General features: G+C 45.2%; 1 protein-coding gene across 1 annotated transcript in view; it reads left to right on the top strand.

Moving 5' to 3' along the window:
- GRM7 (glutamate metabotropic receptor 7) overlaps nucleotides 1–9,447 on the top strand; it is a 176,644-nt gene extending 167,197 nt beyond the window's left edge. The window contains exon 6 of the mRNA XM_006024157.3: nucleotides 8,285–9,447. Within this exon, the coding sequence (XP_006024219.1) occupies nucleotides 8,285–8,334 (50 nt within the window). The 3' untranslated portion in view covers nucleotides 8,335–9,447. The remainder of the gene's footprint in view (nucleotides 1–8,284) is intronic.
- Nucleotides 9,448–24,419: the final 14,972 nt, after the last annotated feature.

The following is a 24,419-nucleotide window of genomic DNA, read 5'->3' as shown; positions in this document are numbered from 1 at the left end:
CTTAGCTACTTAGAAAACTTCAGTGCAATTTGGAAGGAATTCTTGGGTTATTTTGGAAGCTAGATTTTGGTAGCTCATTGCACATTTTTCTTCCTCTATTCCTCCCTTTTCCCTCTTTGCTTTTTCCTTATATTGCTTATTATTTGCATAGTTCAGTTTTACATATTGTTGATGTTTGTATTGTATTTTTAGAACCAATACAAAAACAAAAAAAGAAGAGAATTATGGAAATAGTGAAGATTAAGTTAGTAAAGAGGGTGAGCAAGGAAATAATATTTCAAGTCAAATACACAGAATCCTATTTTCACCAACTCTTGATTTCTTTTCAAATGACGTTGCTCCCTTAAGAATGGCTGACTGCACTGTGCAGTGATTCCAGTCTAATTTTTCTTTGAGTCTCATTTGGTGTCATAGTACACAAAGTTCCTTTGAAACAAAGCGGTATTGACACAAATAAAATTAACAACGGAAATGGGTAGACAGTGACTTTTAGAGCTCAGGGAACCAGTCAGATGGGACTGTGGTTTGCATTCAGGTTTGCTATTTAACATGACATGTGCAAAAGGAAAGCAGCAAATTGTCAAGAATTTTTACATCGAAAGAAAGATTGCAAATCTGTGAATTCACCTGGAACAAGGTGTATAATGACTGAATAATTTAATGTACATGTCATCTTGTGGGGAGGGTAAAAATGTATATTCTTCTGGGCCTGACTTTAAAAAAGCTGCTGGACTGTTAAGATTGTCTAGCACATCCGTTTAGAAAGCCTATTTTCAGTTGCTTACAGCTTTGCCAAACTTTAAGCCTTCAGGCTATAACATTCCCTGGTCTGCCTCAGGCAGATCTTTCTTTTTCCATTTTTTGTTTTGTTTTGTTTTCTTAAAGTCTCAGCAAAAATGGCCCAGCTCTTTTGGAAAGTCATAGAATCATAGAATATTAGGGCTGGAAGGGACCTCAGGAGGTCATCGAGTCCAACCTCCTACTCAAAGCAGGACCAACCCCAACTAGATTATCCCAGCCAAGGTTTTGTCTAGCTGGGGTCTTAAAAACCTCCAAGGATAGGGAGACCATCACCTGTTCCAGTGCTTTACTACCACCCTGGTGAGAGAGTCTTTCCTAATATCTAGCCTAAACTTCCCTTGCTGCAACTTGAATTCATTGTTCTGTATTCGTTCATCTGTCACCACTGAGAACAGTCCAGCTCACTATTCTCTTGCTTATTTATCCAAAAATCCCATGAGCAGCTTCTTCAAAACAAAGGATGATTTACTTTTACTCTCATAAATCATGTCCCCTAGCCCCCTAACCATTTTTGTTGCCCTCTGTTGGACTCTCTCCAATTAGTCCACATCCTTTCTGTAGTCAGGGCGGCAGGTGAGATTGGGGGGGGGTAGTTAGGGGCGGAGGGGGGATTTGGGGGGGGGGGTGTACAAAACTGGACACACTACTCCAGATGTGGCCTCATTAGTTCTGAATAGAGGGGAATAATCACTTCCCTTGATCTGCTGGCAACACTCCTACTAATGCAGCCCAGGATGCCTTTAGCCTTCTTGACAACCAGGGCACATTGTTGGCTCATCTTAAGCTTATTGTGTACTGTAACCCCCAAGTCCTTTTCTGTAAAGCTTCTGCTTAGCAATTCTGTCTCCAGGCTGTGCATTGGATTGGTCCTTTTTGATTGCAGGACTTTACACTTGTCCTTAATGAACCTCATGAGATTTCTTTTGGTCTAATCCTCCAATTTGTTTAGTACTCTGAATCCTAGCCCTACCCTCCAGTATATTTGCTATTCCCCCCTCTCCCCCTTGGTATCATCTCCATACTTGCTAAGGGTTCAGCCCATCTCATCTTCCAGGTTGTTAATGAAGATATTGAACAAAACCAGCCCCAGAACCGATCCCTGGGGCACTCCACTTGATACCAGTTGCCAACTAGACATTGAGTCATTGATAACTACTCTTTGAGCCTGACGATCCAGCTATTTTTCTATTCACCTTTCATCCGAAGTTAGTTTTATTAGCTTGCAAGAATATTGTGGGAAACAGTATCAAAAGCCTTGCCAAAGTCAAAGTAAATCACATCCACAGCTCTCCCCTCATCCACAGAGCCAGTTTATCTCATCAAAAAGGCAATCAAGTTGATCAAGCATGATTTGCCCTTGGTTCCTAATCACTTTCGTCACCTCCAAGGGCTTATAAATGGATTCCTTGAGGACCTGATCCATGATTTTTTCAGGGACTGAGGTGAGGCTGACAAGTCTGTAGTTCCCTGGATCCTTCTTCTTCCCTTTCTTAGATATGGGCATTATATTTAGCCTTTTCCTCCAAGGAGATTTACCTCCCCTTATCAGCACAAGTTTTCAAAGGTAATGGCCAGCAGCTCTGCAGTCACATCAACCAACTCCCTCCCGTTGAGTGCATTGCATCTGGCCCCGTGAACTTGTACACACCCAGCATTTCTATGTAGTCCGTAACCTGGGCTTTCACTACCGTTGGCTGCTTCCCCAAACTGTGTTGCCTGGTGCATTAGTCTGGGAGCTGACCTCACCTGTGGAGACAGATAAAAATGGCACTGAGTACTTCAGCCTCTTCATCATCTGTCACTAAGTTGCCTCCCGCATTCATTAAGGGACCAACACTTTCCTTGAAATTTGTCTTGTTGCTGACATATTTGTAGAAACCCTTCTTGTTACCCTTCATGTCTCCTGCAGCAAATCCAATGATAAAATAAGGAAAATGTTAATTTATCCATATGAAAAAAAATCTTAAAACAACTTCACTTGGAATTTCTAGCACCTTCATGGCTTAGAGTAAGAGTTTGAGGTTTGGGATGTGTTTTTACTGTTGCTTTCAAACAAACAAGCAAACTTCCAAGAATTGACCTAGTTCTGAGCCTTTGAAAAATCCAGATTCACACATACTTAATAGAGACTTGTTAGAATTTGGCAGCTAAATTACCAACGATTCTGTCGGTAGTGAGCATGTTCCACATGCATGCTCTTACAGGCACTGAGCGGGACTTTCATTGTAGCTCCTATTTCCAGTGCCTATGAGTAGTTTTAAGCTAGAAATTAGAATTGACAGAAAGAGAAATAGAATGAGCAGGAATCCTTTGCGGGGGGAAGGGTAGATCCAGAAAACCAAACGGTATGTATAATACTTTTCTATATTCCCTCTTTATATAATACTAGTCTACTTTAAATATAAATTGTTTTTCAGTTAAAAGATACATGGAAATGCAACAAATATTTTCAAGTAGAAGTATGGAAATCTCATACAGTTTGTAACTAGCAATACACCAAATCATTTTAGGTTATGTTTAGGATAAAGGAAATCTTTCATTTATGAGATAGGTCATGAATCTGGTTGTTTCCGTAGACCACGTGCCTCATCCAGGGCATGGTATGGATGAAAGGACAGTGCCCACTGTCTACATAGTCTTATCTTTTCCACTGATGCTCTTGCTAAGTGTACCAGTTCAGGTCAGATTTTATGACATGGAAGTATGTTGGTTGGGAAATGAATTAAGAACTACCTGCTCACTTAAAAGACTGTTAACATTGTTTTGACATTTGTAAACTGAAACCAGAACAATATTGATATGTGTAGACACGCACAAAATTGTCACTACCCAGGTAAGTGTGCATGCATAAGGTTAATTGATATTTGTTAAGCAATTGAGCTTGTTGAATAAAAGATGCTATAGAACTGCAAATTATTTCTGTCTAGGTACAGAAATTCAAAAAGCTCAAAGCAGATCTAAGTTATGTGGTTTTTTGTAAGTGGTGTAGTTTAGATTGGTAGTGAACAGAACACACATTTGCCATTGTGGGGAAGGGAGGTGGTGACGCCCCTGGTCTTATATCCCCTGAGACTGCCTGAGAGCACTGGTGCACCTCCTGACAGGCTGCACTCCCCACTTAAGCAACGGGCACGGGAGTCCAGCGGGAGCACTGGTGCCCTGCCTGGAAGTGCTGGCCAGGGAGTGGGAGTGCTGCGGCCACTTCCACAAGCCGGTGAGTGAAATTGGCTATGGGGGAACCCCTTCCCCCCGGTCAGCAAAATCAGCCATGGAGGATCTCCCCCCCGATTGCTGGGGATGGGGGGAGGGCACATAGACTGGTATAAAAATGGCAAAATTCAGTCTTAGACTGGATTTTGACATTTTTATATCAGTCTGTGTGCGCCAAACTTCTGTTCTGTTACGGTTAAAGACTGGTTTTGTGTGCTGAACTTCTGTTCTGTTACAGCTCTAGATCAGTTTCCAATCACTTTTACTGGTAAAAGTGTAATGTCTGCTCCTGGCCTCTATTAGCACATGCTCCTATCTTTTAATATATTAACACTACACACAAAAAACTTTAGCAGGAATTCTCTCTTTTTAGCCAGTCTATGTTCTTTACATGGATCCTGTAGTTTATCTTTTTCACTGTTTTATTTCTCTCTCCATATTGACAAAAATGGATGTGTTAAAGATTTGATACACTGTGAGTAAATTTTATTTACTGACAAAGCTGGAAGCACAAAGCCAAAGGCATGATCCATTACTTGCAACTCTGCCTATAGCCATTGTCATCTAAACATTCTATTATTACTTTCTGGACCTTGCTTACCAGTTGTTCCTGTCTGATTGGATTTAAGGTATTTTACCAAAGCAGATGTCTTTAAATTCACAGATGTTCTCTTTTTCTAGACAATGATTTATATTGGTTCTTATTTTGATGAGACAGTTCTAGCTCAGTATATCCCTGAGCAAAGGCTAACATAGCTACGGTCATACTATATTTCTTTATATATCCGTGTGTGTACTTGTGTAAGTTTAGTTTTGTTATGCCATAAGGTGAATGGTAATGAACACTGTAATCCATAATATTTGCACATATTTTTATTTTGTGTCCATATCACAGTCATAGCCAAGGGCTTAAAACAGAATTAGCTGAGCCAAGTAATAACTTAGGGGAGGGCCTTTGAGGACCTTAACCCTGCCTCTCAGACCTTATTTAAAATACTAGAAATATAATAGTATAAACAAACAGAATGGGAGATTTACACGTCCCCAGGGTTTCTGCTATGGATTGCCAATACGTCTTGATGGAGCTCAGGTTCTGTTAAGTTAGCATTTTACACAGGAAGTTATTATCTTTAGTTTAGTTTTGTTTTTTCCTTTTTAAATAGCTGCTCAATGAATGGGCATTATCCATCCTGTGCGCTGAGAAAGGAAAGGAACTATGGGGGAAAAATAGTATGTGATTATGTAATTAAAGATGTTGTGCTTATGCACCATGGGAAGTGGATAGAAGAGATAGGAACAAATGTAAATCTGACATTTCCTAACTTATGAATGTTCTTGTCTACTAATGAAATAATAGCCTTTAAGTTACAGTTATCTTAAATGTCACATGTAATATGTATGTATATTAATTTACCCACCGAAACTTGTACTCTTCTGTAGAGGACGGTTATCAATCATTAACAAACAGCCCTCCACTTAAGATAACCACAGTTGTGCCTACTTTTCAGACTAAGTATAAGAGGATCAGATCACAAGTATAGGCCTAGTTCTAGCTTGGTGTCCTTCATGCTGTATGGCCAATAAAGTATATAAGCAAGCATCACTATTTCTCTCTCAGATGCTCTTCTTTCTGTCATATAAAGGAAGGGTCACGATGGGTAAATTTTGACTGGCCATTGGAAAACGCTGTGCTCATAGAAATTACTTCCTTTGAAAATTGGATCCCCACCACCTTCCTTAAGCTAATTCTCTGATGACAGGGAAAAGTAAAGAGAGCATCATCTCTACCAGTAGGGACAGCCTGTGACTTGAAGTCTTTTAAATGAAAACCGCATGGTTTTCTGGATGATATACTGTAGCTGAAGACGAGTCACTGGATTCAGTAGGAGCTGTGGCATTCTGTGTGCAGCAAAGAATTAGTAGTCTCCAGGCCTTCCATGGCCCATTGTAGGGTGCTTTTGCTTCTTTCATAAGACGTGTCATGACTACATTACATGAGGATTTGGAGTCGACGGCTTGTTTCGGATTCCTTAGATAAATGGTTTCCTGTGCATGCCAAGGACTGGACTTTATGGCCCATTTGGTCCTATGTCTCTGTGCAATACTAGATTCACCGATTCACATAAGTTTAGGGCTGGAAGGGACCTCGTGAGATCATGGGGTCCAGCCCCCTGCTCTGGGCAGGAAAGACTGCTGGGGTCAAATAACCCCAGCAAGGTGTGCATCCAGTCTCCTTTTGAAGATCTCCAGGGTAGGTAGATTGCCTAATGATTCTAGCTAGTTTTTCAATCTGTGAAACAAGGAAAAGTTCCTTTCCTCCTTGGAAACAAGAGATGCATAGTATTTCTTAATTTGTTATTTTAGCTGTATAAATTATGCTATGTTTGCCAGCTGCCAAAAAGGTGATTCTCTTTAAATGTAGGAGGTGCCAAAGACTACCTCATAGTCTATGGTTGTGCTGTTGTGTGTCTCATCTTCTCTGTATCATCATCTTCTCCACTGGTAAATTCAACCAATGTAACAAAAAATGGAACAGTTAGAGAACTCATCAAAGCCAAGCTGCAACAGCAGAGAAAACGATTATTTCACTGGGGCCTGGGGAAAAAATAAAACACTGGAAGTGGATGGCAATGTATAGATCAAGATTTGAGGATTATTTAAATTGCCTAATTTTTATTAGTTTAATGCAATTGTTCTCCACTGCTCTTTGAAATCCTGAAAACATTTTGGCACCAAGCAAAGATGTGCATCACAACATCTGTTGCCTGAGTACCCCATTTCAACCCAATACATTTTATTACTTTTCCACTTTCAAAAGACCTTAATAATCGATAAAATATTTACAGACCGAGCTTGAGAGAACTTGGAGGTTCGGAGCATCCTCCACTCACAGAGGAGTTAGTGGGAGTTAAAGAGACTCAGTATTTTGTAGGATGGAATCCCAAACAAATAGACAGTTTTGCTTTTGAGAGGATATGTTGAAGCAGCTAAATACGGTTTCATAATAATTATACAAAATGGTGAAGTGACATTTAAGATTCTTAAATAGCGATTTGTAAAACACGTACATGTTAAATTGGGTCTTTACTTGTCTTGATCTGAATGAATTAATTCCACAAATTTAATTCCTATTGGATAGATAGGTTCAGCATGCATGTGTTACTCTCAGTGCTGGCCTATTTTAATATACCTTCTCCTGCGTTATATACAAGTTGCTCAAAGAACATGATTACCCTAGAATATGTAGGATGAACAATTACTAAAAATGAATTTCAAACTCATATGCCAAAGGATACAGAAAAACATTCAACCTAATTTTTAGGGTAGGTATCTGTATGCATTATTGCAAAGTTGTTTTTTAATGTTTTCTATATAGAGACACGTTTCCTAAAACTGTTCCTAGTTCTCTGTTATGCGCAAGGATAGTATGTACCATCTAAAACAGCCATTTGTATAGTCACTTGTAAATGATTCAATATATAACATTAGAATAATATGTAAAGTATGTGTTACTTCTAGACTGTTCACATATAATTGACAAATAATTTTTTATTGCAACTGGAGCCTGAATATAAAGAATGTTCTTTGAAATGAAATGTTATTGTCCTGAGTATGGTTGTTATTGCACAATACATTCCTGGAAACTGAATGTTAAATGTTCACAATTTTAATTGACACAAGCATGAAGTAGGATTCAAGAAGTACTTGTCTGCAGATGTGTTTTTGCAACCTGCGATATAAATCAGCAATCATAATTAAGAGGGCCGATCACCAGCAATAAAAATTCCAAGAAGTCATTACTCTTGGTTTGGAAATATATGTTTTTCTTATCCATGGGGCAAACCAAATTTATCCCCTCAGGCTTAAGAAGTAGGAGAAAGTGTCACGGTTTGAAAGAGAGAAAAAAAAAACTTGGTTGAATCCAGTCATAACATCTCAGTACTGAAGACATACAGACTGCAAAACGATGAAAAAAAAATCAATCAATGGTAATTTTGTTTACATTATAGTCAGAACTGGAGACACCGCTTAGGTTGATCTAATCAGTAGTCTGCTCATATTAATACCAATAAACAGATGTCTTCCAGGAGGAAGGAGTTGACTGGTAAAGATATCTATGCAAAGGAGTCACCATCTGCTCATCCTGTTATTTAATGTACTGTAGCTTCTCTTGGCATTGTGTTAACTAATTAGGAAATAGTACCAGCCTTTTAAAGGAGCATTTCAGGTGACTAGTTTACTGACTCTTTCTACCTTCCTGTTTTTTTTTCAGGCCCTGCTGCAAAAAAGAAGTATGTCAGTTATAATAACCTGGTTATTTAGTCTGTTTCATCAGACGGAGACAAGGAGGGATGAAGGTTTTCATCCATTCAGTCACCCGAACTGGCTTAGGCCTCTTCCTGACCTGTATCCACAGCTGGAGGAGTTGAAGGCCGGGCAGTTATTATGGAGACCAATGTTAGAGGATCCAAGTGTTCTGAACAGCTTCTATATGAAATATCCTTAATTAATCTTGGCTTAATAAGTCACTGGCACTGCCACTTAGGCTGTGACCTTGGACCTTCTCCATGTATGGGAGGTATGATACCTGAATTCCCAGCTCTGATACATGAGTACCCAGCTCTTTATGGGTGAACTGCATTTAGCAACAGTGACTTTACAGGGGCTAAGTCTGTCTTTATATGTACTTCCAGACTGCAAGTTTTTGAACTTTCTGTACAGTTTGTGAGGAATTTTGCATATTACCATCCATGTTGTTTCAACAGTTCACTGTTTGTTTTGAATGCACAGTTCCATTGAAGCCCTATTCTCTGAAACGTTAGCACATTAAAAGAGATCTCTCTGAAGATTGAAACAAACTATGTACATGACTTGTATGATTATTACTGTATCACTGCAATCCATGTATGTTATTTTTTTAATTAAACAAAAAAAAAAAGATATTTAAAAGACCAAAAACTGTGCTGGCGAAGTGAGCCCCATTCCCACCCCAACCTTTCCCGCCTTTCATAACAATGATGGGCTGCAGAGGAAACAGAAAGGATTTTGCTGAGTTTTAATAGAGGTCTTGATATTTGGAATGCATGCCAGTAATGTATTTTATGGTATATGTTAATCATTTATGTTTGATATTTGTATTTGTGTTCTATTTTGTTATTTCAGTTAAGGTATATGACTATTTTGCAATAATTTCAATAATTCTTATGGTATTTGGAAGAAAGAATATGGCTTTTACATGTCTTGAGGTTTTTCTTTGTTGATGCCCCATCATGATTGACCAGTGTGATAAGGACTTTAAAAAAAAAGCATGTATGTTTTATACTGTTTGTAATAAGTAATTTCGTTAATCTTGCTGCTTATGTGCCAATTTAGTGAAAACAATCTTTGCCGCAAACCTCCTCCCACCCTTTCCATTCCCTCAATCCTGTGATATTATCCAAGAATGTATCAATAAAAGATTTTGGTTAACTTTTTTTATTTACTGCAATAAATATTTTTGTTGTTTTCCTTCTTTTAATTAAAAGTTTCTTTCATGAGGTTCTCCCAGATGGAGCTGAAACAAGACATAAAGAGCTCAAGTTTGACAAAGCGCTGGCCTCAGTTTTGAAAAGTGAAGTAGAAAAGGGACCTGGATTACAAAAGGAACTGTGTACTTGCATTCTGCAAATCGGTCTCCTCTAACACGTGAGTACAAAACAGGGGTTCCTCAAATTTCTGCTCCCTTGCAAATGTAGGGCACAAACTATAATTTGCCATTGGGCCACTCAAGTGGTTCATCAGAGTAAACCCACTGATTTCAGTGGAGTTAAGGCCATGAAAACCTGAAGCAATCCAGTGAATCAGCTCTCCACATCCTAAGTGTAAAGCAAGGATAAAAACTGAGGCACAGGCAGAGAATGGCAGAAATGTGTTTGAGGATCTATGTTTGTTGAAAGATTGAAAAAAAAAATGAAGGACACAGTCTGCTTTCTTCCACCCTGCAAGGCTCAGCAAGGAATTCCTCATCCAGACTGGCTGTAAGATTAGCCCGTATAGCTGCAGCACACCAATGGAAACATCAAACATTAGGTGAAATCACGCCGAGCATTAGCTAACCCTATTTTGCATGCTCCTTAGACATTCTTTGCTGCCAAAACCCTTTTTTTTTTAAATCTCTTAATCCTTGTTTATAAAAACTTTAGCATTATTTGGTTGGTTGATTGCTTGCCCCGAAGCCATGTTGATGTTTAGGACTAAAAGGTTGGGCAGTAAGGAACAGAAGGCACTAGATCATATTTTAAACCTAACTGCAGCATTTCTTTTGCACCTCTTTCACTACAACAGTCTCCAGGACTCTGTGACAGAAGCCGAAAAAAATAAATGCAAATAAAACCAAAATGAGAGTGGGAGAGAGAGAGAGCAATTAATACCATTGAGTTGGCCAGAGACATAGGCATGTTATAATTATAATATTAGTGCATGTCTCTTCAGCAGTACGCAGATCTTAGCAGACTGTACCCAGGTAATCTTCTGGCTGGAAACAATGGAAGTCTTGCCAAAGTAGGGATTGTTAAATTAGTCTCAGCAGCTGTGACTCTATATAGATAGACAGATAAATAGATGTAGATATAGCTAGCTAGCTAGCTAGCTATATCTATATATATACGCATATATATATGCTTCCTCTCTTCCATGATCTGGAGGAAGGTAATAAATTTGATTTTATGTTTCAGATCTTCACAGATTACAGTTACTATTCATCTTTTAGAACAATAACTACAGGCTTGACTCTTGTGGTTGATCAATGCAAGAATGCCATTCTAGACAGGAAAACAAATAAGCAAAGCTACTTCCTGGAAGAAATCTTTTATCTGCTTCTGTGATCTGGGAGGTGGGGGGGAGGGAGCTAAATTCATGGTTCCAGCACAGAACTTTAGGTGTCCTTGGCATCCTGTCTGCTTACAAACCAGCTTGGACTGATGGTGTCCATTCTGTGATTTGAAAAAAGCCCCAAATATTGACAAATAGTCTACAGAGTAAGTATCATAAATTCCTTATCTTCAGTAAAAAGAGGCCACATTTCAGAGCATTTATAGACAGAGAGAGAGACATGAAGAGGTGGGAAAGTGAGACACTTATTTAAATTGCCATTGCCATTGCAATACAAGAGAAAAATATGGCACACCTGTGTGCTGCCTTTGCATAGCAGCAATATTTTGGGTGCAATTTGAAGATTACTTTCTCAAGGATTAGCCTCCCATTTTATCTAGACAACTTGATCAATTACACTGATGAAAGTAATCAGCATCAAAAGAAAATTTGACAGCTGCAACGCACTTGGCCCACAGCAGATATGTACGTAGGAAATCTCTGTGTGCCAATTCAACTGACTCTTTATGCGTGTATCATAAGGGAGTGATGGGCATTTTGATGCTTTTCAAAACAGATAGACTGACTGGCAGAAGTAAAATCAGAGCGAGCCCAATCAAGGTATTTACTAGAGGGACCAGAATAGCAGGACAGTAATTAATAGAGAGAAGCCTTTGTTCATTATTTTTTTAAGTCCATAACATCCATAAGGGGATTTTTTTTAAGTCCACAGTCTATAAACAAAACAAGTCAGATCTTCTTTTGGTTTAAACAAATACCAGGGGCTCAATAAATGCTTAGATCATGTTTCTGAATGCTTGTAATCTCCCGAACTGTAACGATTTCCCCTGCTCTGAGTGAAACAATTTCACCTAGGAAAAAGCTTGGGCCCAGATCTAGATGCTGACAGAAAGCAGTGCTGTTAGGGACCTTTAAGTGAAAGGATACTTAGTTTGTTTGTAAACTTCAAATGTCCCCAGCATGTGAAAAGCACAGAAAAGCTTGGCTCAGCCAAGATAGCACCACCCTGGGCATGCACAGCTGTACAACTTTAGGCCATGTAAGTTCTCAATTACAGCGCCAGGCAACACCATACCAAGACATGCTACATTTGCTCGGCAGGTGCAGTCTTCTGAACTGGAGATCGTGTAGCTGCCTCAGTGTGGTGCTGGCTGTTACATGCCTCTCAGCAGACGGCTGCATGAAGGCAGCTGCACGGCTTCCCTTTCAGGCTATCGTAGCATGTGCGGAACAAGCCTGGTGTGTCAGAACACTGCTTGGCCCTGAAATCAAATACATGGTTCAGTTAGACCGGATGGTTTTTACACGTCACTGAGAGAAGACTTTGATCTCCATCCCACTTGCACCTGTATAACCCTGGAGTCACACCAGTGAAGTAAGAGATCCAGTGGTTTGAAACTGGTGCAAAGTGATGCAAGACTATAGAGCCAGATCCTAGGTTGGGGTTTAAAAAGAAATGTATTATTTTTGGTACCCGTATACATTTTGGTACCCTTATACTCTCAAGCACCTAAGCAGTTAGGATTTTTGTGGAGCACACTCTTGGCTTTCCACACCTAAGTTCAACTTTGCAGACTAAAGTCTGTCCGTGGATCTGTCCTTTGCTGCTCCACATTCAGTTCAAACAAACTTGTAAAATTCCCCTAATAAATACTAACTGGTGACTCCCAATAATGTTATATGATTTTCCAGATCAGTCAAGCAGTAGCTATGAGCTAACCCCTGAAGGTGGAGTAAATTAGGAAGTGGAGTAGCTGGTGACTTGTTGAAAGAAGCTAACCTTTGTGCTTGGCAAACTCAAATCTCCTGTTAAATATATAGGCTTTGCTTAGCATCCATTCCCTGCCAGTCTAACCAAGGAACTCAGTTTGCAAGCTCCTCTGTGATTCAGTCTTGTTGACTTGTATATAGCATCAGTCTTAATAAGGTTTTATACAGCCATCGCTAGCTCATGCTTTACAATTCTAAACAGGGCTCTGGAAATTGTTTCACCCTTGCTTTGCATTTTTTAAAGCTGCTGTTAATGTCAAGCTGTTGCTCTGATGCAGACGGAGCCAGAAAGTAGCAAACAAACACATCACAGAACAATCCTGTTCATATTTAATAAATGCCTTGTAATCTTCTGTTCAATTAGGTGCACTAATATATGGGCTCCGCCTTCTCCCCAAGAAAATAAACACTTCTTAAAAGACCAGTAGCTGATGTAAATGCATGAAAACCTTTGTCAGAAATGGTCATTAAAACCTAGCAGAGCAAGGTAGTGCCGGTCAGTTCCATGCACCCATTTGAATCAGGCCCAAACCTTAAATAACGGTTAAACAAGGACAGACAAGAACGTTTCATTGGGTCCACAGATTTATATGCTAAGGAGGGGAGGTTTCTAAAACACATTTAGAGTAACCTGTCACTACACGTAGGCTAACAAATCACTGAAGATTAATAACAGGGGATTAGAGAACACCATTCCCTGCCAATTTTAAACAGGCCCCAACCCCACAGGTTAGAAAAGTCTACTAAAGCTTGAACCTAAGACAGTTCACATCCCCGTCTGCCTTGAAGGTGGGGAAAATGAACAGCAAGGTAGAGAAATAAATCTTCAACAGAAAATTGTGAGCCTTATCCTTAGCTGAGATAAATCAGCGAGTGTTTTCTAACACTAGATTAGAAGCTGATTTTATAGACAGCCATGCTTCACTTTGTACCAGCTTTAAAATGCTGGCTGTCCTTCTTCAGTGGAGTGATGCCACTGGTGGGAATCAAACTTTGCTATCTACTACAGAGGTATAAGCTGTCCAGTCTAGTATGCCTGCTTTCACCAGACCCTAGGGGCTGTTCTTGTGCAAAATTTCCTTTTCCATTATAAGCCACAGGCCCAGTCCTTAGAGAGGCAGAGGGACATCCATCACTCATATTGGAAGTTGAAGGTTCTCAACTTTCTGGGTTTAGCAGTGCTGAGCAGAGGATGACTGGGCTTTGGGGTTTGCAAATTGGTTTTTCATTCCATTTTGGAATAAATACAAAGCCTTACTAATGGTGCAGTGAAAAATGGAATTGGGTCAGAAACAGCTGGGTTCAGCTCAAACCTTCAGCTTTGTTTTTGTGTGTTCGCAACCCCATTCTTTCTGACTCAGATTTTATTTTCTTCCCAGCTCATGCTGAGCCAAGCAGATAAGCTACTAGAACCCAAATTTCTTATATCTGAGGCTAGGCAGCCAATTAGTCTTGCTTGTTTGCTGTATAATAAGATGCATCTCCGTTTTCCCTTTCTACCTTACGTACCCAGGGCTTTCAATGTGTCACTTCCATTAAAGTCAATGACACAGTTTAGAAGAATAAGACTTTGACACTGCAAATACTGCTCTCTCTCTGTAGAAATTCACCTACTGACCTTGGGGGTGTAAGTGTTTGCACTAGAGGGACCTAGGTGAGTTCCCTAAGCCAAGCTGAATGCAGCATAACGTAAGACTATGGTCTAACATAAGACTATCTGGGACAAATGCTCATTAGAAAAATTAATTATATCTGCCTTGAATATCTTATGAGGGCAAAATAAAGTAATTTAAAAAGCGCTGTTACAGGGTCACCGTCTCCTGCTGTGAAAACATCTTGGCGTATACTTAGCAGCCCAAAAACCATTATCCTGTAATAATGTTGCCTTTCATAGATATTAATTGAAATTATACAGAAACGCATCTTGAGCCAATCATGGATCAGCAATCGTAATTATCCTCTAACAACCTTAAAGATTTTTTTTCACTTCCTGATTGTCAGGCACAGCCAGCAGCTGTTAGCAGGTCTCAAACCCGATCTACGCTACATCCTTGGTGTACAATTTTGGCACCTCCACACCGCCTGAAATTCAATCTATATGCACACGTTGAATGAAATCTCTGGACTACCATCAGCTTGCACCAGTTCTGCATTTGGCCCTTTCAGGCTAATAGTGACACCTGTTGAAAGCACTGCCTGTCTCTGACCCACTCCATCTTTTTCTCCGTTATTCTTTCCAACTAGACCTTGTAGCCTCATAAACAAGGCCAAGAACGATTCCAGGTGAGCAGCATGAGGCTCAACTACAGGTCCTGTGAGCGCTCCAGGTATACACTAATGCATCAGAAGAGGGCTGTAAAGCCAAAGGCATTCCAGGTTCTGTGATGGATGATGAGGAGGAGTCATTCATAGAGAATTCGGCCCCACTCTGCTCCATCCTCAGTCCCAGTATCCCATCTCCATGTCCCAGCCCCACGCTATCCACTCAGTTCCATGTCCCCTCTTCCCTCTCCTACCCCAGCTCTGGCCTCCACCACTTCCCGGTTGCTTGTTCCAGTTTCTACTCCTAGCTTCCTCATCCTAGTTCTCTCTGCTCCTGGCCCCTTTGTGCCAGTCTCCCCTCATACCGCACCAACAGATGGTCTCCCTGCTACCTGTATGGCAACAACAGAATAAACATTGAGAGACTGAAGCGTCATGGCAATTCCCACACCCAGCAATCTGTGCCCTGCGCCAGCAACCAAGAAAGCAGTTGTGAAAAAATTGTTAATTCCTTGCAAATGTGGGCTGGTGCAGATAGCTTCTTCAAAAGAATTTAGCTTCCAAGCTCTGAAAAGCCAGAAAAAACAGAAGGCGCTTTCTTGACACGAGGGTGACTTCATCTCTTGTGGCAAATTTTAATCCAAGTTTTTAGATGCAAGAAACTTCTCAATGGAATGGTTTAAAAAAGGCTGGGGGGGGAGCAGGGCAGTGGTCTTTTTAATGGACCAATACTTTCTTCTTTCTTTTACCTTGTCCCCAGGAAAAAAATTGCATTTTTTTCTTTTATTGATACTGTACAAAATACTCAGGCAGAGGCAGAGCTCCAGCATGGAAAATGTCAGTCCAGATGGTTCAAGTTCGGCAACATAACTGAGAACCACATGCAGAGGGAGCTGGACCCAGTGATCTGTAAGGTCCCTTCCAGCCCCTAACAACTATGAAACTATTAAGTGACCTTTAGTATAGAAGGTGCTCCCTGGGCTGTTTGCAATACATATTTTTTCTTAACTCTACTAATCAGTTTGTTTCCCCTTTAGTAACAATAATGTATATTGGATGAACAGCAGAGTCTGCTCTGCTCCAAATAAATAAACAGCTCTGATTTAGGGTTTCGCTCACTTGGAGTGTTATTATTTATCCCTTGTTATAATGCAGCAGTAGCACCATAATAAAGTACAGTGTGCAAATTCCTTCACTAAGGGTCATGTCTGACTTCAGACCTTAGGGCTAAAGTTTTGCAATAATCCAAATCCTCTCCACTGTTTTGGTGTTATAAAAGTATTGGAAAGCTATCATACATTTTCAGCTGGGAGTCTGCTCATATTGAAAGAACCAGTATAATCACTTCCTAGCATAGGAAATGACTTACACAAGGGGATACATTCAGTATCACCCTGTAGTCTAATGTGCGGCTTCCAGCTAAGTCCTGAGTAACACAGATGGAGTCAGGGAGGTAGAACGCCTGTGTAGATGCAAAGGGCTACATCTTATTTCACCTTCTAGCTGTCAACACATGGCCACATTGATGTCCCAACTTACGTAACCAGGAAAGGAACTCATTTCACTTCTAGGCAGCTGTATAGTACCCGCACTGTATCAACAGGGCAGGATTTATGCACTTCAGGGAGGCAACCAATTTTGCACAAGCTTTGCCCATTAAGGTAAATGTGTATATCCAGTGGTGATGCAGCATCCTTCAGCTAGAGCATGCTGTAAGGAGGCTGGCAGCACCCTGAGGCTCACTTCCCATGGTGGGGAGGGGGGAGAGAGGTGGGGGAACAGCCAAGTGTGCGGGGCAAGGGGAGGCAGAAATGGTCCTTCCATGAGAAGAGAATGAGGGCTGTCCTGGCCTCCCACATAGGCCTGCAAGGCTTACTTCTGGACTGCTACCTCAGCCTGCGAGTGGGAGAGCAGGTGATGGTCATATTAGTTATCATCAAAAGTCCTCTCACCAAGCACAGTCGACCCATGAGGAAGAGCTCCCCAGTACCTTCACCAACTATACCTCTTCTTTGCCCGTTTCCTAGTGCCTCTTCCCATCTCTACCATCTGGGCTGTTCAAAGCACCTCCTTACAGGTCGCCTGTACAGACCTCTTCTTCCCCTCCACCCCGACCCCCCGCCCCCCCAAAAAATCACCCAGGCAGGGTGATGCAGCAGGACACGGGAGAATCAGGTAACTATGTTGCCTCACAGAGACACCCTCATCTCAGTCTACCACTGAGCCCCTGCCCTGGCCCTCACAACTCAGGCACTCCACAGGAGAGATGCAGGGGAGTGGGAGATGGACACAAATGCATAAGCGTACACAGGAACAGAGCCATGCCTCACCAGTCAACCTGCACAGTGGCCACATATTGAGCAGTAAGGCACTCTGACAATGGGCAGGCTGGCTGCTGAATATAATACAGAGATGGGAGGGCCACTGCAGGTGAGGCAAGGCAGGGGCCTCTGAGGAAGTGTCATCTCAGGCCTAAAGGATCCTGTATAAAGGCTGGCTTAGCCGTAGTGAGGAGAGAACTCAGAAGATATACTTTGCATCAGTGGTCCTGAAAAGAAATGGTTGTTGCCCGCCTGACCAGCCACTAGACATTGACTGGAGTCATTGCAGGACCACTGGCAAAGATAGCTGAAGACACATGGTGCTTGCAAGAGGTCCTGGAAGACTGGAAAAGGGTCACTGTGGTGCCAGGCTTTAAGGAGGGGAGGAGGGACGATCTAGTGAAACTATAGGCTGGTCAGTTTGACCTTGATATCAGGTCAATTTTGGGGAAAAAATTATCAAGAAGTCCATTTGTGAGAGACTGGCAGAAGGCATGATGCTATAGGATAGATAACCTGGTTTCATTGCAGGCAGGTCATGTCTGACCAACCTCGTCTTCTTCTATGATCAAGTAATGAACTACTTAGGTGTGGGAGACACAGTTGATGTCATATACTTGGATTTTAAAAAGACCTTCAATATGGTTGCCCATGATGCTCTTATTAAAAAAAAATGTGGAATTGTGGGCTGGCAGAGTTCACAGTTAGGTGGGTTGGGAACTGGCTAAGGCAGTGGTCTCCAAACTTTTATGGTGAAGATCACTTTTTGCAAGTAATAAGCACCCCAGGATCTACCACACCCTAACCCCTACCCCACATGCCCCTGGACTGTGGAGTGTCCCAGACAAGGCCAGGCTGGGCCAGGGCCCAATCCCATTTCTGCCATGGCTGCACTGAGCCGTGGCTGCCTGGTGGCCAGATGAATGTGGTGTTGGGCCCTGGCCAGGCGAGGTCTGGAAGTTTCCATAGTCTAGGGAGTGGGGTGCTCCTGCCATGATGCAGCCCAGGAGAGGCCCTGGGGGCCTGCGCCTCCCCCCCCCCGCCCCCACCATGCCTGTGCTCTGGGAGGAGGCTGCTGCTGCAGCACCCTCCTCCACCCAGAGCACAAGGTGGGTGAGGGCCACAGGCCCCTGAGGCCTCCGCCAGGCTGTTCCCAGTGGCAGCAGTCCCCCCTACGCATTCCTGGACTGTAGAGACTTCCAGACCCGGCTGGGCCAGGGTCAGACACCACATTCATCTGGCTGCTGGGTGGGCACAGCTCAGTGCAGCCTCGGCACAGAAGTGTGATCGGGCCTCTCTGTGGTCCAGGGGAGGGGGGGCAGGGAAGGGCCTGCCATTGGGCACAGCCCAGCAGAGGTCCTGGGGATTCATTCCCTGCCCCCCCCACCTGTGCTCTGGACACAGCAGGCAGCCCACAGCAGTAGCCACCTTGTCCCGAGCACAGGTGGGGGGGCATGGGCCACTGAAGCCTCTGCAAGGCTGTGCCCCAGCGCAGGAGCCCTCCCCCACATGTCCCCTAGACCATGGAGAGTCCTAGGCCAGCTGGGGCTGGATACCACATTCATCTGGCCACCAGGTGGGTGAGGCTCATTGCAGCTGCAGCACAGAAGTGGGATCAGCTCCAACCTGACCAGGTCTGGGAAGATCTAGTCATCCACTAGTCATCCACTTGGGGGGGCTCCTGCCACTGGACACAGCCCAGCAAAGGTCCTAGGGGCCCATGCCCCCCAACCTGTGCTTGGGATGAGGTTTCTGCTGCTGCGGACAGCCTCTGCTTCCCCAGCAGAGGTGGGGGGGGGCATGTGCCCCCAGGACCTCCGCCGGGGTGCATCCAGCGGTGGAAGCCCCACCCCCACGTGCCCATGGATGACCAGATCTTCCCAGACCCAGCTGAGCCAGGCCAGCCCCCATGTGAGTCCCCACTGCTGAGCTGAGCCATATCCACACATGGCCAGCTTGCAGTGGGGCTCAAGGTGCATTCTCTGCTGCCTCCACCCCTAGAGAGATGGGGCAGGCCCACGGCTCTGGAGGAGCCCCTGGGCTCCAATTTTCCCACCAACCAACAGGGCTAAGCCCTACTTACCTTTTCCTGCTCCTGGCTGGCCTGCACAATCAGTTGCTCACTATGGGGGCCTCAATCTGGCCCCTGCCCCTTCCCTCCCCCACAGTTTGACCTGTTGGGACTGGGAGTGGGGGAGGGTGTGCATGCACGCATGCCCAGCTCCCCCACATAAGAGACTCTGGGATCTACCTTTCAATCAGGATTGATGGGCTGGTGACCACTGGGCTAAGAGGTCAAACCTAGAGTGTGTTAGTGGGCAGGTCTGTATTGTCTTGGCAGGAGGTGGCCAGTGGTGTCCTGTGGGGTTCAGTTCTTGTCCCTTTATCAGTGATTTAGATGAGGATGTGGACAGCATGCTGTCATCGTGTTTTTGGAGTATTGTCCACGTTTGCAGACAATAGTAAGTTGTGAGGAAAGGCGGTCCCACTAGGGGATTAGGATCCAAGCAGACCTGGACAAGCTGGAAAGGTGGGTGGAGTGGAACCGGATGCAGAGAGCTTCATCTGGCTGAGATGTAACCAGTGACATGAATATAGGTGTAAATGTGTAGTCAACCAAAAGCTGTGATTGGTTGATGATGAACTGGGAGTGGAGATGCCCACAACATCTTAACACACAACATTTATGTAACCCCAGTGAAGCTGAATTGAAATGAAGCACAGATAGTTTTAACTACTTCTTGGGCAGCAATGAATCACTCCTGAGCAGGCAGAGAAAGGAGTAAACTTATTCAAGTAGGGTGAAATGGTAGCCACAGACAGCATTTAGATATATTTGACTTAGGAGTGTCAAACATGGCCCATGGAGCTAGCTGTCTTGTCTGGCCAATAAGGCTTGTAGTGGGGCCAGGAATTTGGGGGCAGGGCAAGAAAGAGCTGGGCTTCCTGCCAAAATCTGAGGCACGGAGAGTTGTTGGGGATTGTGCAGAGGGATGGTTTCATTATCCCCCTGCACTGCCACTGCTGCATGACCTACTCTAGGCCTGTGCAAAGCAGCTAGCAATTACTTCGGATTCGGCCAATTCAGGGGGACAGTGATTCAATTTGATGATTCAAATCACTGTCCTGAATCGGTTCAGCCAAATTTGATTCGGAGATTCCCCCCGCCCCCCCCCCCCCCCCCTGGCCCCGGCTGCCATGCCCGCCCCAGCTCCCGGCTCTGGAGAAAAAAAGCACAGGCTCACCAGGTGCTGCCAAAAAGGGGCACAATCCCTGCTGCCCGTCCACTGCCCCATGCTGTGTGGGGAGCTCTGCATAAGCCCCCTGGCCCCACCTTGTTCCTCCAGCCCCAGCACGGGTGCCCTGCCCGGGCCAGCTCCAGCCCTTTAAGAAAAAAAAAAATGAGAAAAGCCCTGCATTTGCCATTCTTGCGGGGGGGGGGGGTGCAATCCCTGCAGCTCCCCCATTGCCTCATACCACATGGGGGGCTCTGCATGAGCCCCCCAAAGCCCTGAAGTCACTGCAGAAGCAGTGTGTCTCAGGGCTTTTCTCCATTTTTTTTTCCTTAAAGGGCAAGAGCTGGCTCGGGTGGGGCACCTGTGAGGGGCTGGGGGAGTGACGGATGGGCTGGGGGCTCATGGAAGAGCCCCCCCATGCAGCATGGGGCAGTGAGGGACAGCAGGGATCACCCCTCCCCACCCAGAAGCATCCGATGAGTACCAGGGCTCGTGTTTAAAGCACCAGGAGCTGGGGCAGTTGTGGCAGCCCTAGGTGGGGCTAGGGGAGTGGGTGGGGATCAGGAGCTCTGAATCTTTTCCAAAGAGCTTTGAATCAATTCAGACCTTTAAATTGGTCCCCTGATTTGATTCGGATTTGGAGAATTGGCCAGCGAATTGGGCCGAATCTCCTCCAAATCACCACCCGAAGCTTCATACACCCCTACCTTACACTGCTGCTGGATCAGCCCATGAGAAGTCCAGTAGTCCGAATCTGTCATGGGAAGGGAGTTTGCTACCCTTGATTTTGACCATCACTTGTAGTAGATAGCTGAATGATTTTAGACATCTAAAAGCTGAATCTCAACAGTGAAATAGCCGCAGCATTCTTGCTATGCTTGGCTGCAATTATGACTGCAAGTGTTGGGCTAAATTAATTAATTAGTTACCCCATTTAGAAAAAGGGGTGGGCAAGACAGATTAACTGATTAGTGAAGCTATTCCAGCTTCAAAATTAGGTTTATTAGCAGTAGCTAATGCTAAAGCACAACTACAACAGAAGAGCATGTTGTTACTTAGGCCTTTTGCACAGCTGCAGAATTCCTCTTGCCAGGCTTCCTCCAGGCACTGGACTGCGTGTGGGGAGAGGGAGAGGGAGGCAGTAGCGGGGAAGGGTCCTCCAATTGTCTTCTCTCTCTACAAGATGTCTCACTTACATGAAGATTCCCCACACAAACCTTCCACACAGCCAATTACTTTTGCAACTTTTTATACTGCTTTGGATGATTGATGACATGCATATCATGTGTTTATGGATTATTCACCAATCACCTTTGATTGGTAACAGCTAACCAATCATTCTCCCTCAGCAGCCACTCCTGTCACTCTTTTTCTTCCAACTTCTTTACCACTCATCCCTCATGTAGCCAATCACTTCTTCTACTGCAGCTCACACTTTGATACTTTTTGTTGTCAATCACTGTGTAAGTCAGCTAAGGGTGAAATGAGCCATTGCACTTCTTTAACTAGGCCAATAGGTCAACCATGGCTCACCCCAAAGGGCAAGCACAGGCTTTTAAGACTCCAGACCTTTATGGGTTTTCAGAAAAGAAGGAAAACAAGTCAGGGTCTCAGACCAGCTCTGATATAGATGAGGTTCCTGTGCCAGGGAGTGACAAGTGACTTCTATAAATAGGCCTCTGCAATGTGACAGGACAAAATCCAAGTAAGCGTTCAAAACAGAAACTCCTGTCAGCCTGCCCTCAAGGTCTATATTGTCATAGCATCATGGCTCTCAGCTTTTCAGAAATTCTAATATAATAAAAGCCATAGTCTGTCTGTTCATCTGTCTGTAATGCTTTTGTCCAGCTGCATATGTGCCACCCTGCACCACCCTCCCCTGGGAGGAGCTGGAGCCCTGGGATGGGCTGAGCAGTGTGAGCCCCACCTGGGGCTGGGGCAGGGCTTGACACCACCTGAAGCAACCTTGGGATGCAGCTGCTCCCACAAGCACTGGCAGAGCTGTGTGGGGAGGCAGCTGTGGCACCGGGGCTGGGGCTTTCCCAGAGCATCTCTATGGAGGACTTCTTCCCTCCCTTCCATGGTGCTCAGAGCCTGTCCTGGCTCCCGGGGTCAGTGCAGCAAAAGGAGCCCCTCTCTTCCCACTCAGAGCTCCCTGCATGCTCCACAGGGCCGGAGCCCAGGGCAGCTCTTCTTGGCTGAGTAGTCATTGGCCACCTGCTCCCCACCCCAGGAGTCCCACCCCGCTGTCAGGCAGAGATGGACAGAGTGAGCAGTCTGCACAGCCTCAGAGGAACCCTGCATGTGGGGCCAGGACTGGCCATCCGAAGCTGGCCAGGCGGGAGAGCAGACTTGGCTCTGTCCAGCTCCTGCCATCAGGACACGGGGGCTATGGAGGATCTGGGTCTTGAGTGCCACTGGCCCCAGCCCCAGGGCAAGAGGCTGCTTCCCCATTCCCCTCTCCCACCAGCCCTCATGGACCTCGGCCCCCCTCCCATCCAGGCTCCTCCAGCCCAGCCCTGCACTTGTCCTGAGCCAGAGCCATCAAGTGCCCTGTGGAGCCTGTGGCTGTTGATCCTGTGGGGACACAAGTGCCAGCACCTCCCTGCCCCAGTGGTGCCAGCCCTTCCCTGGGTAGGACAGGTGGTGGCAACAGGCAGAGCCCCTGGCACGAGGGGCGAAAGGCTCATTTGGCTGCATCGACCCTGGTGGAGAGAAGGCAGGGAGGCAGCCAGGGGGGAGTTGGTGGGAAGGGGGTGGGAAGAGGCAAAAACAGCACCGCCCTGTGGGGGAACTGAACCCAAACCCTCTGGAGGCCCGGTACCAGCAACAACACCTGCATGTTCCTGTGCCATGTTAAAACACTGCCCGTACTGCAGACATGCATCAGCTGGCGGATCAGCTCCAGGTGCCCATGCTGGGAGGGACCTTGAAATCATCTACTTCCACCTCCAGCATGCAGCAGGGCCAGAGAAAGCAGTGAGAAAACAAGTCCATCCCACTGTGCATGTGTGTAAATGCTACCCCACATTTGGAGCTGCACACACATATTGAAGCATTTACATGTGTGCCAGCAGGATGAGGGCCACATGCTGTCTGTGTGCCCACGTTAATCCTGGGGTGTATGTCTGCACTCACTCATGTCCTTGTCTTTAATGGCCAGGCAGGCAGTTCCACAAACCCCTCACCCAGCTATGCAGCACCAACTGGAATGCCTCCTTTTGAATCCCCTAACCACTCTAATATAATAAAAGGCTTAGTCAGCGTCTGTGTGTCTGTCTACAGCATTTTTGGCCAACCGCACATGTGCTGCCGAGAAGGTAGGCAGCGAATGGCTGCTGGGGAAGTGTGTGGTGGCAGTAAAAATGCCCCAGCTCCCTGAGCAGTGGGGCTTCCCCCCCCCCCCCCGCCTCCCTGCCTGAGGGTGAAGGAGGGGATCACAGCAGTGCTGCCCCCCCTCCCACCCAGCCCCAATGTCCCCCAGAACAGCCAGCATGGAGGGGGAAGGTGACAGGCAGATAGTGAGGGAGGAGAGTGGGAAGGGGATGCAGGCAGATGTGCCATGGAGGTGGGGGTGTAGAGTAAGGCCACACCTGGAGCGGTGTGGGGGAGGGGTAGAGTGGGGCCGGACCCGGAGTGGTACGGGGAGAGGAGTTGGATTGGGGCTGAATGAGGAGCAGCAGTGGGGGTGTGGAATGGGGCTGGATGCTGAGCGGTGGAGCAGAGCTGGGGGGGGAGGGAAGGGAGGCAGTGGAGTGGGATCAGACCCGGAGCAGCAGCAGGGAGGACAGGTGGAGCAGGGTTGGGCATGGAGTGGCAGGGGTTGAAGTGGGGCTGCATGTGGAGCGGCGGAGAGGAGGGTGGAGTGGGGCTGGACGCAGGGCGGGGGCTGGTGGGGCTGGGCCAGATGCAGGGCTCCGTCCCTGCCCGTCCCTGCGCCCCCCTCCCC

Source organism: Alligator sinensis, unplaced genomic scaffold (assembly GCF_000455745.1).
Source record: "Alligator sinensis unplaced genomic scaffold, ASM45574v1 scaffold451_1, whole genome shotgun sequence".
NCBI classification, from domain to species: Eukaryota; Metazoa; Chordata; order Crocodylia; family Alligatoridae; genus Alligator; species Alligator sinensis.
The sequence above is the reverse complement of the archived record's forward strand: the minus strand, read 5'-3'. Positions and strand labels throughout refer to the sequence as shown.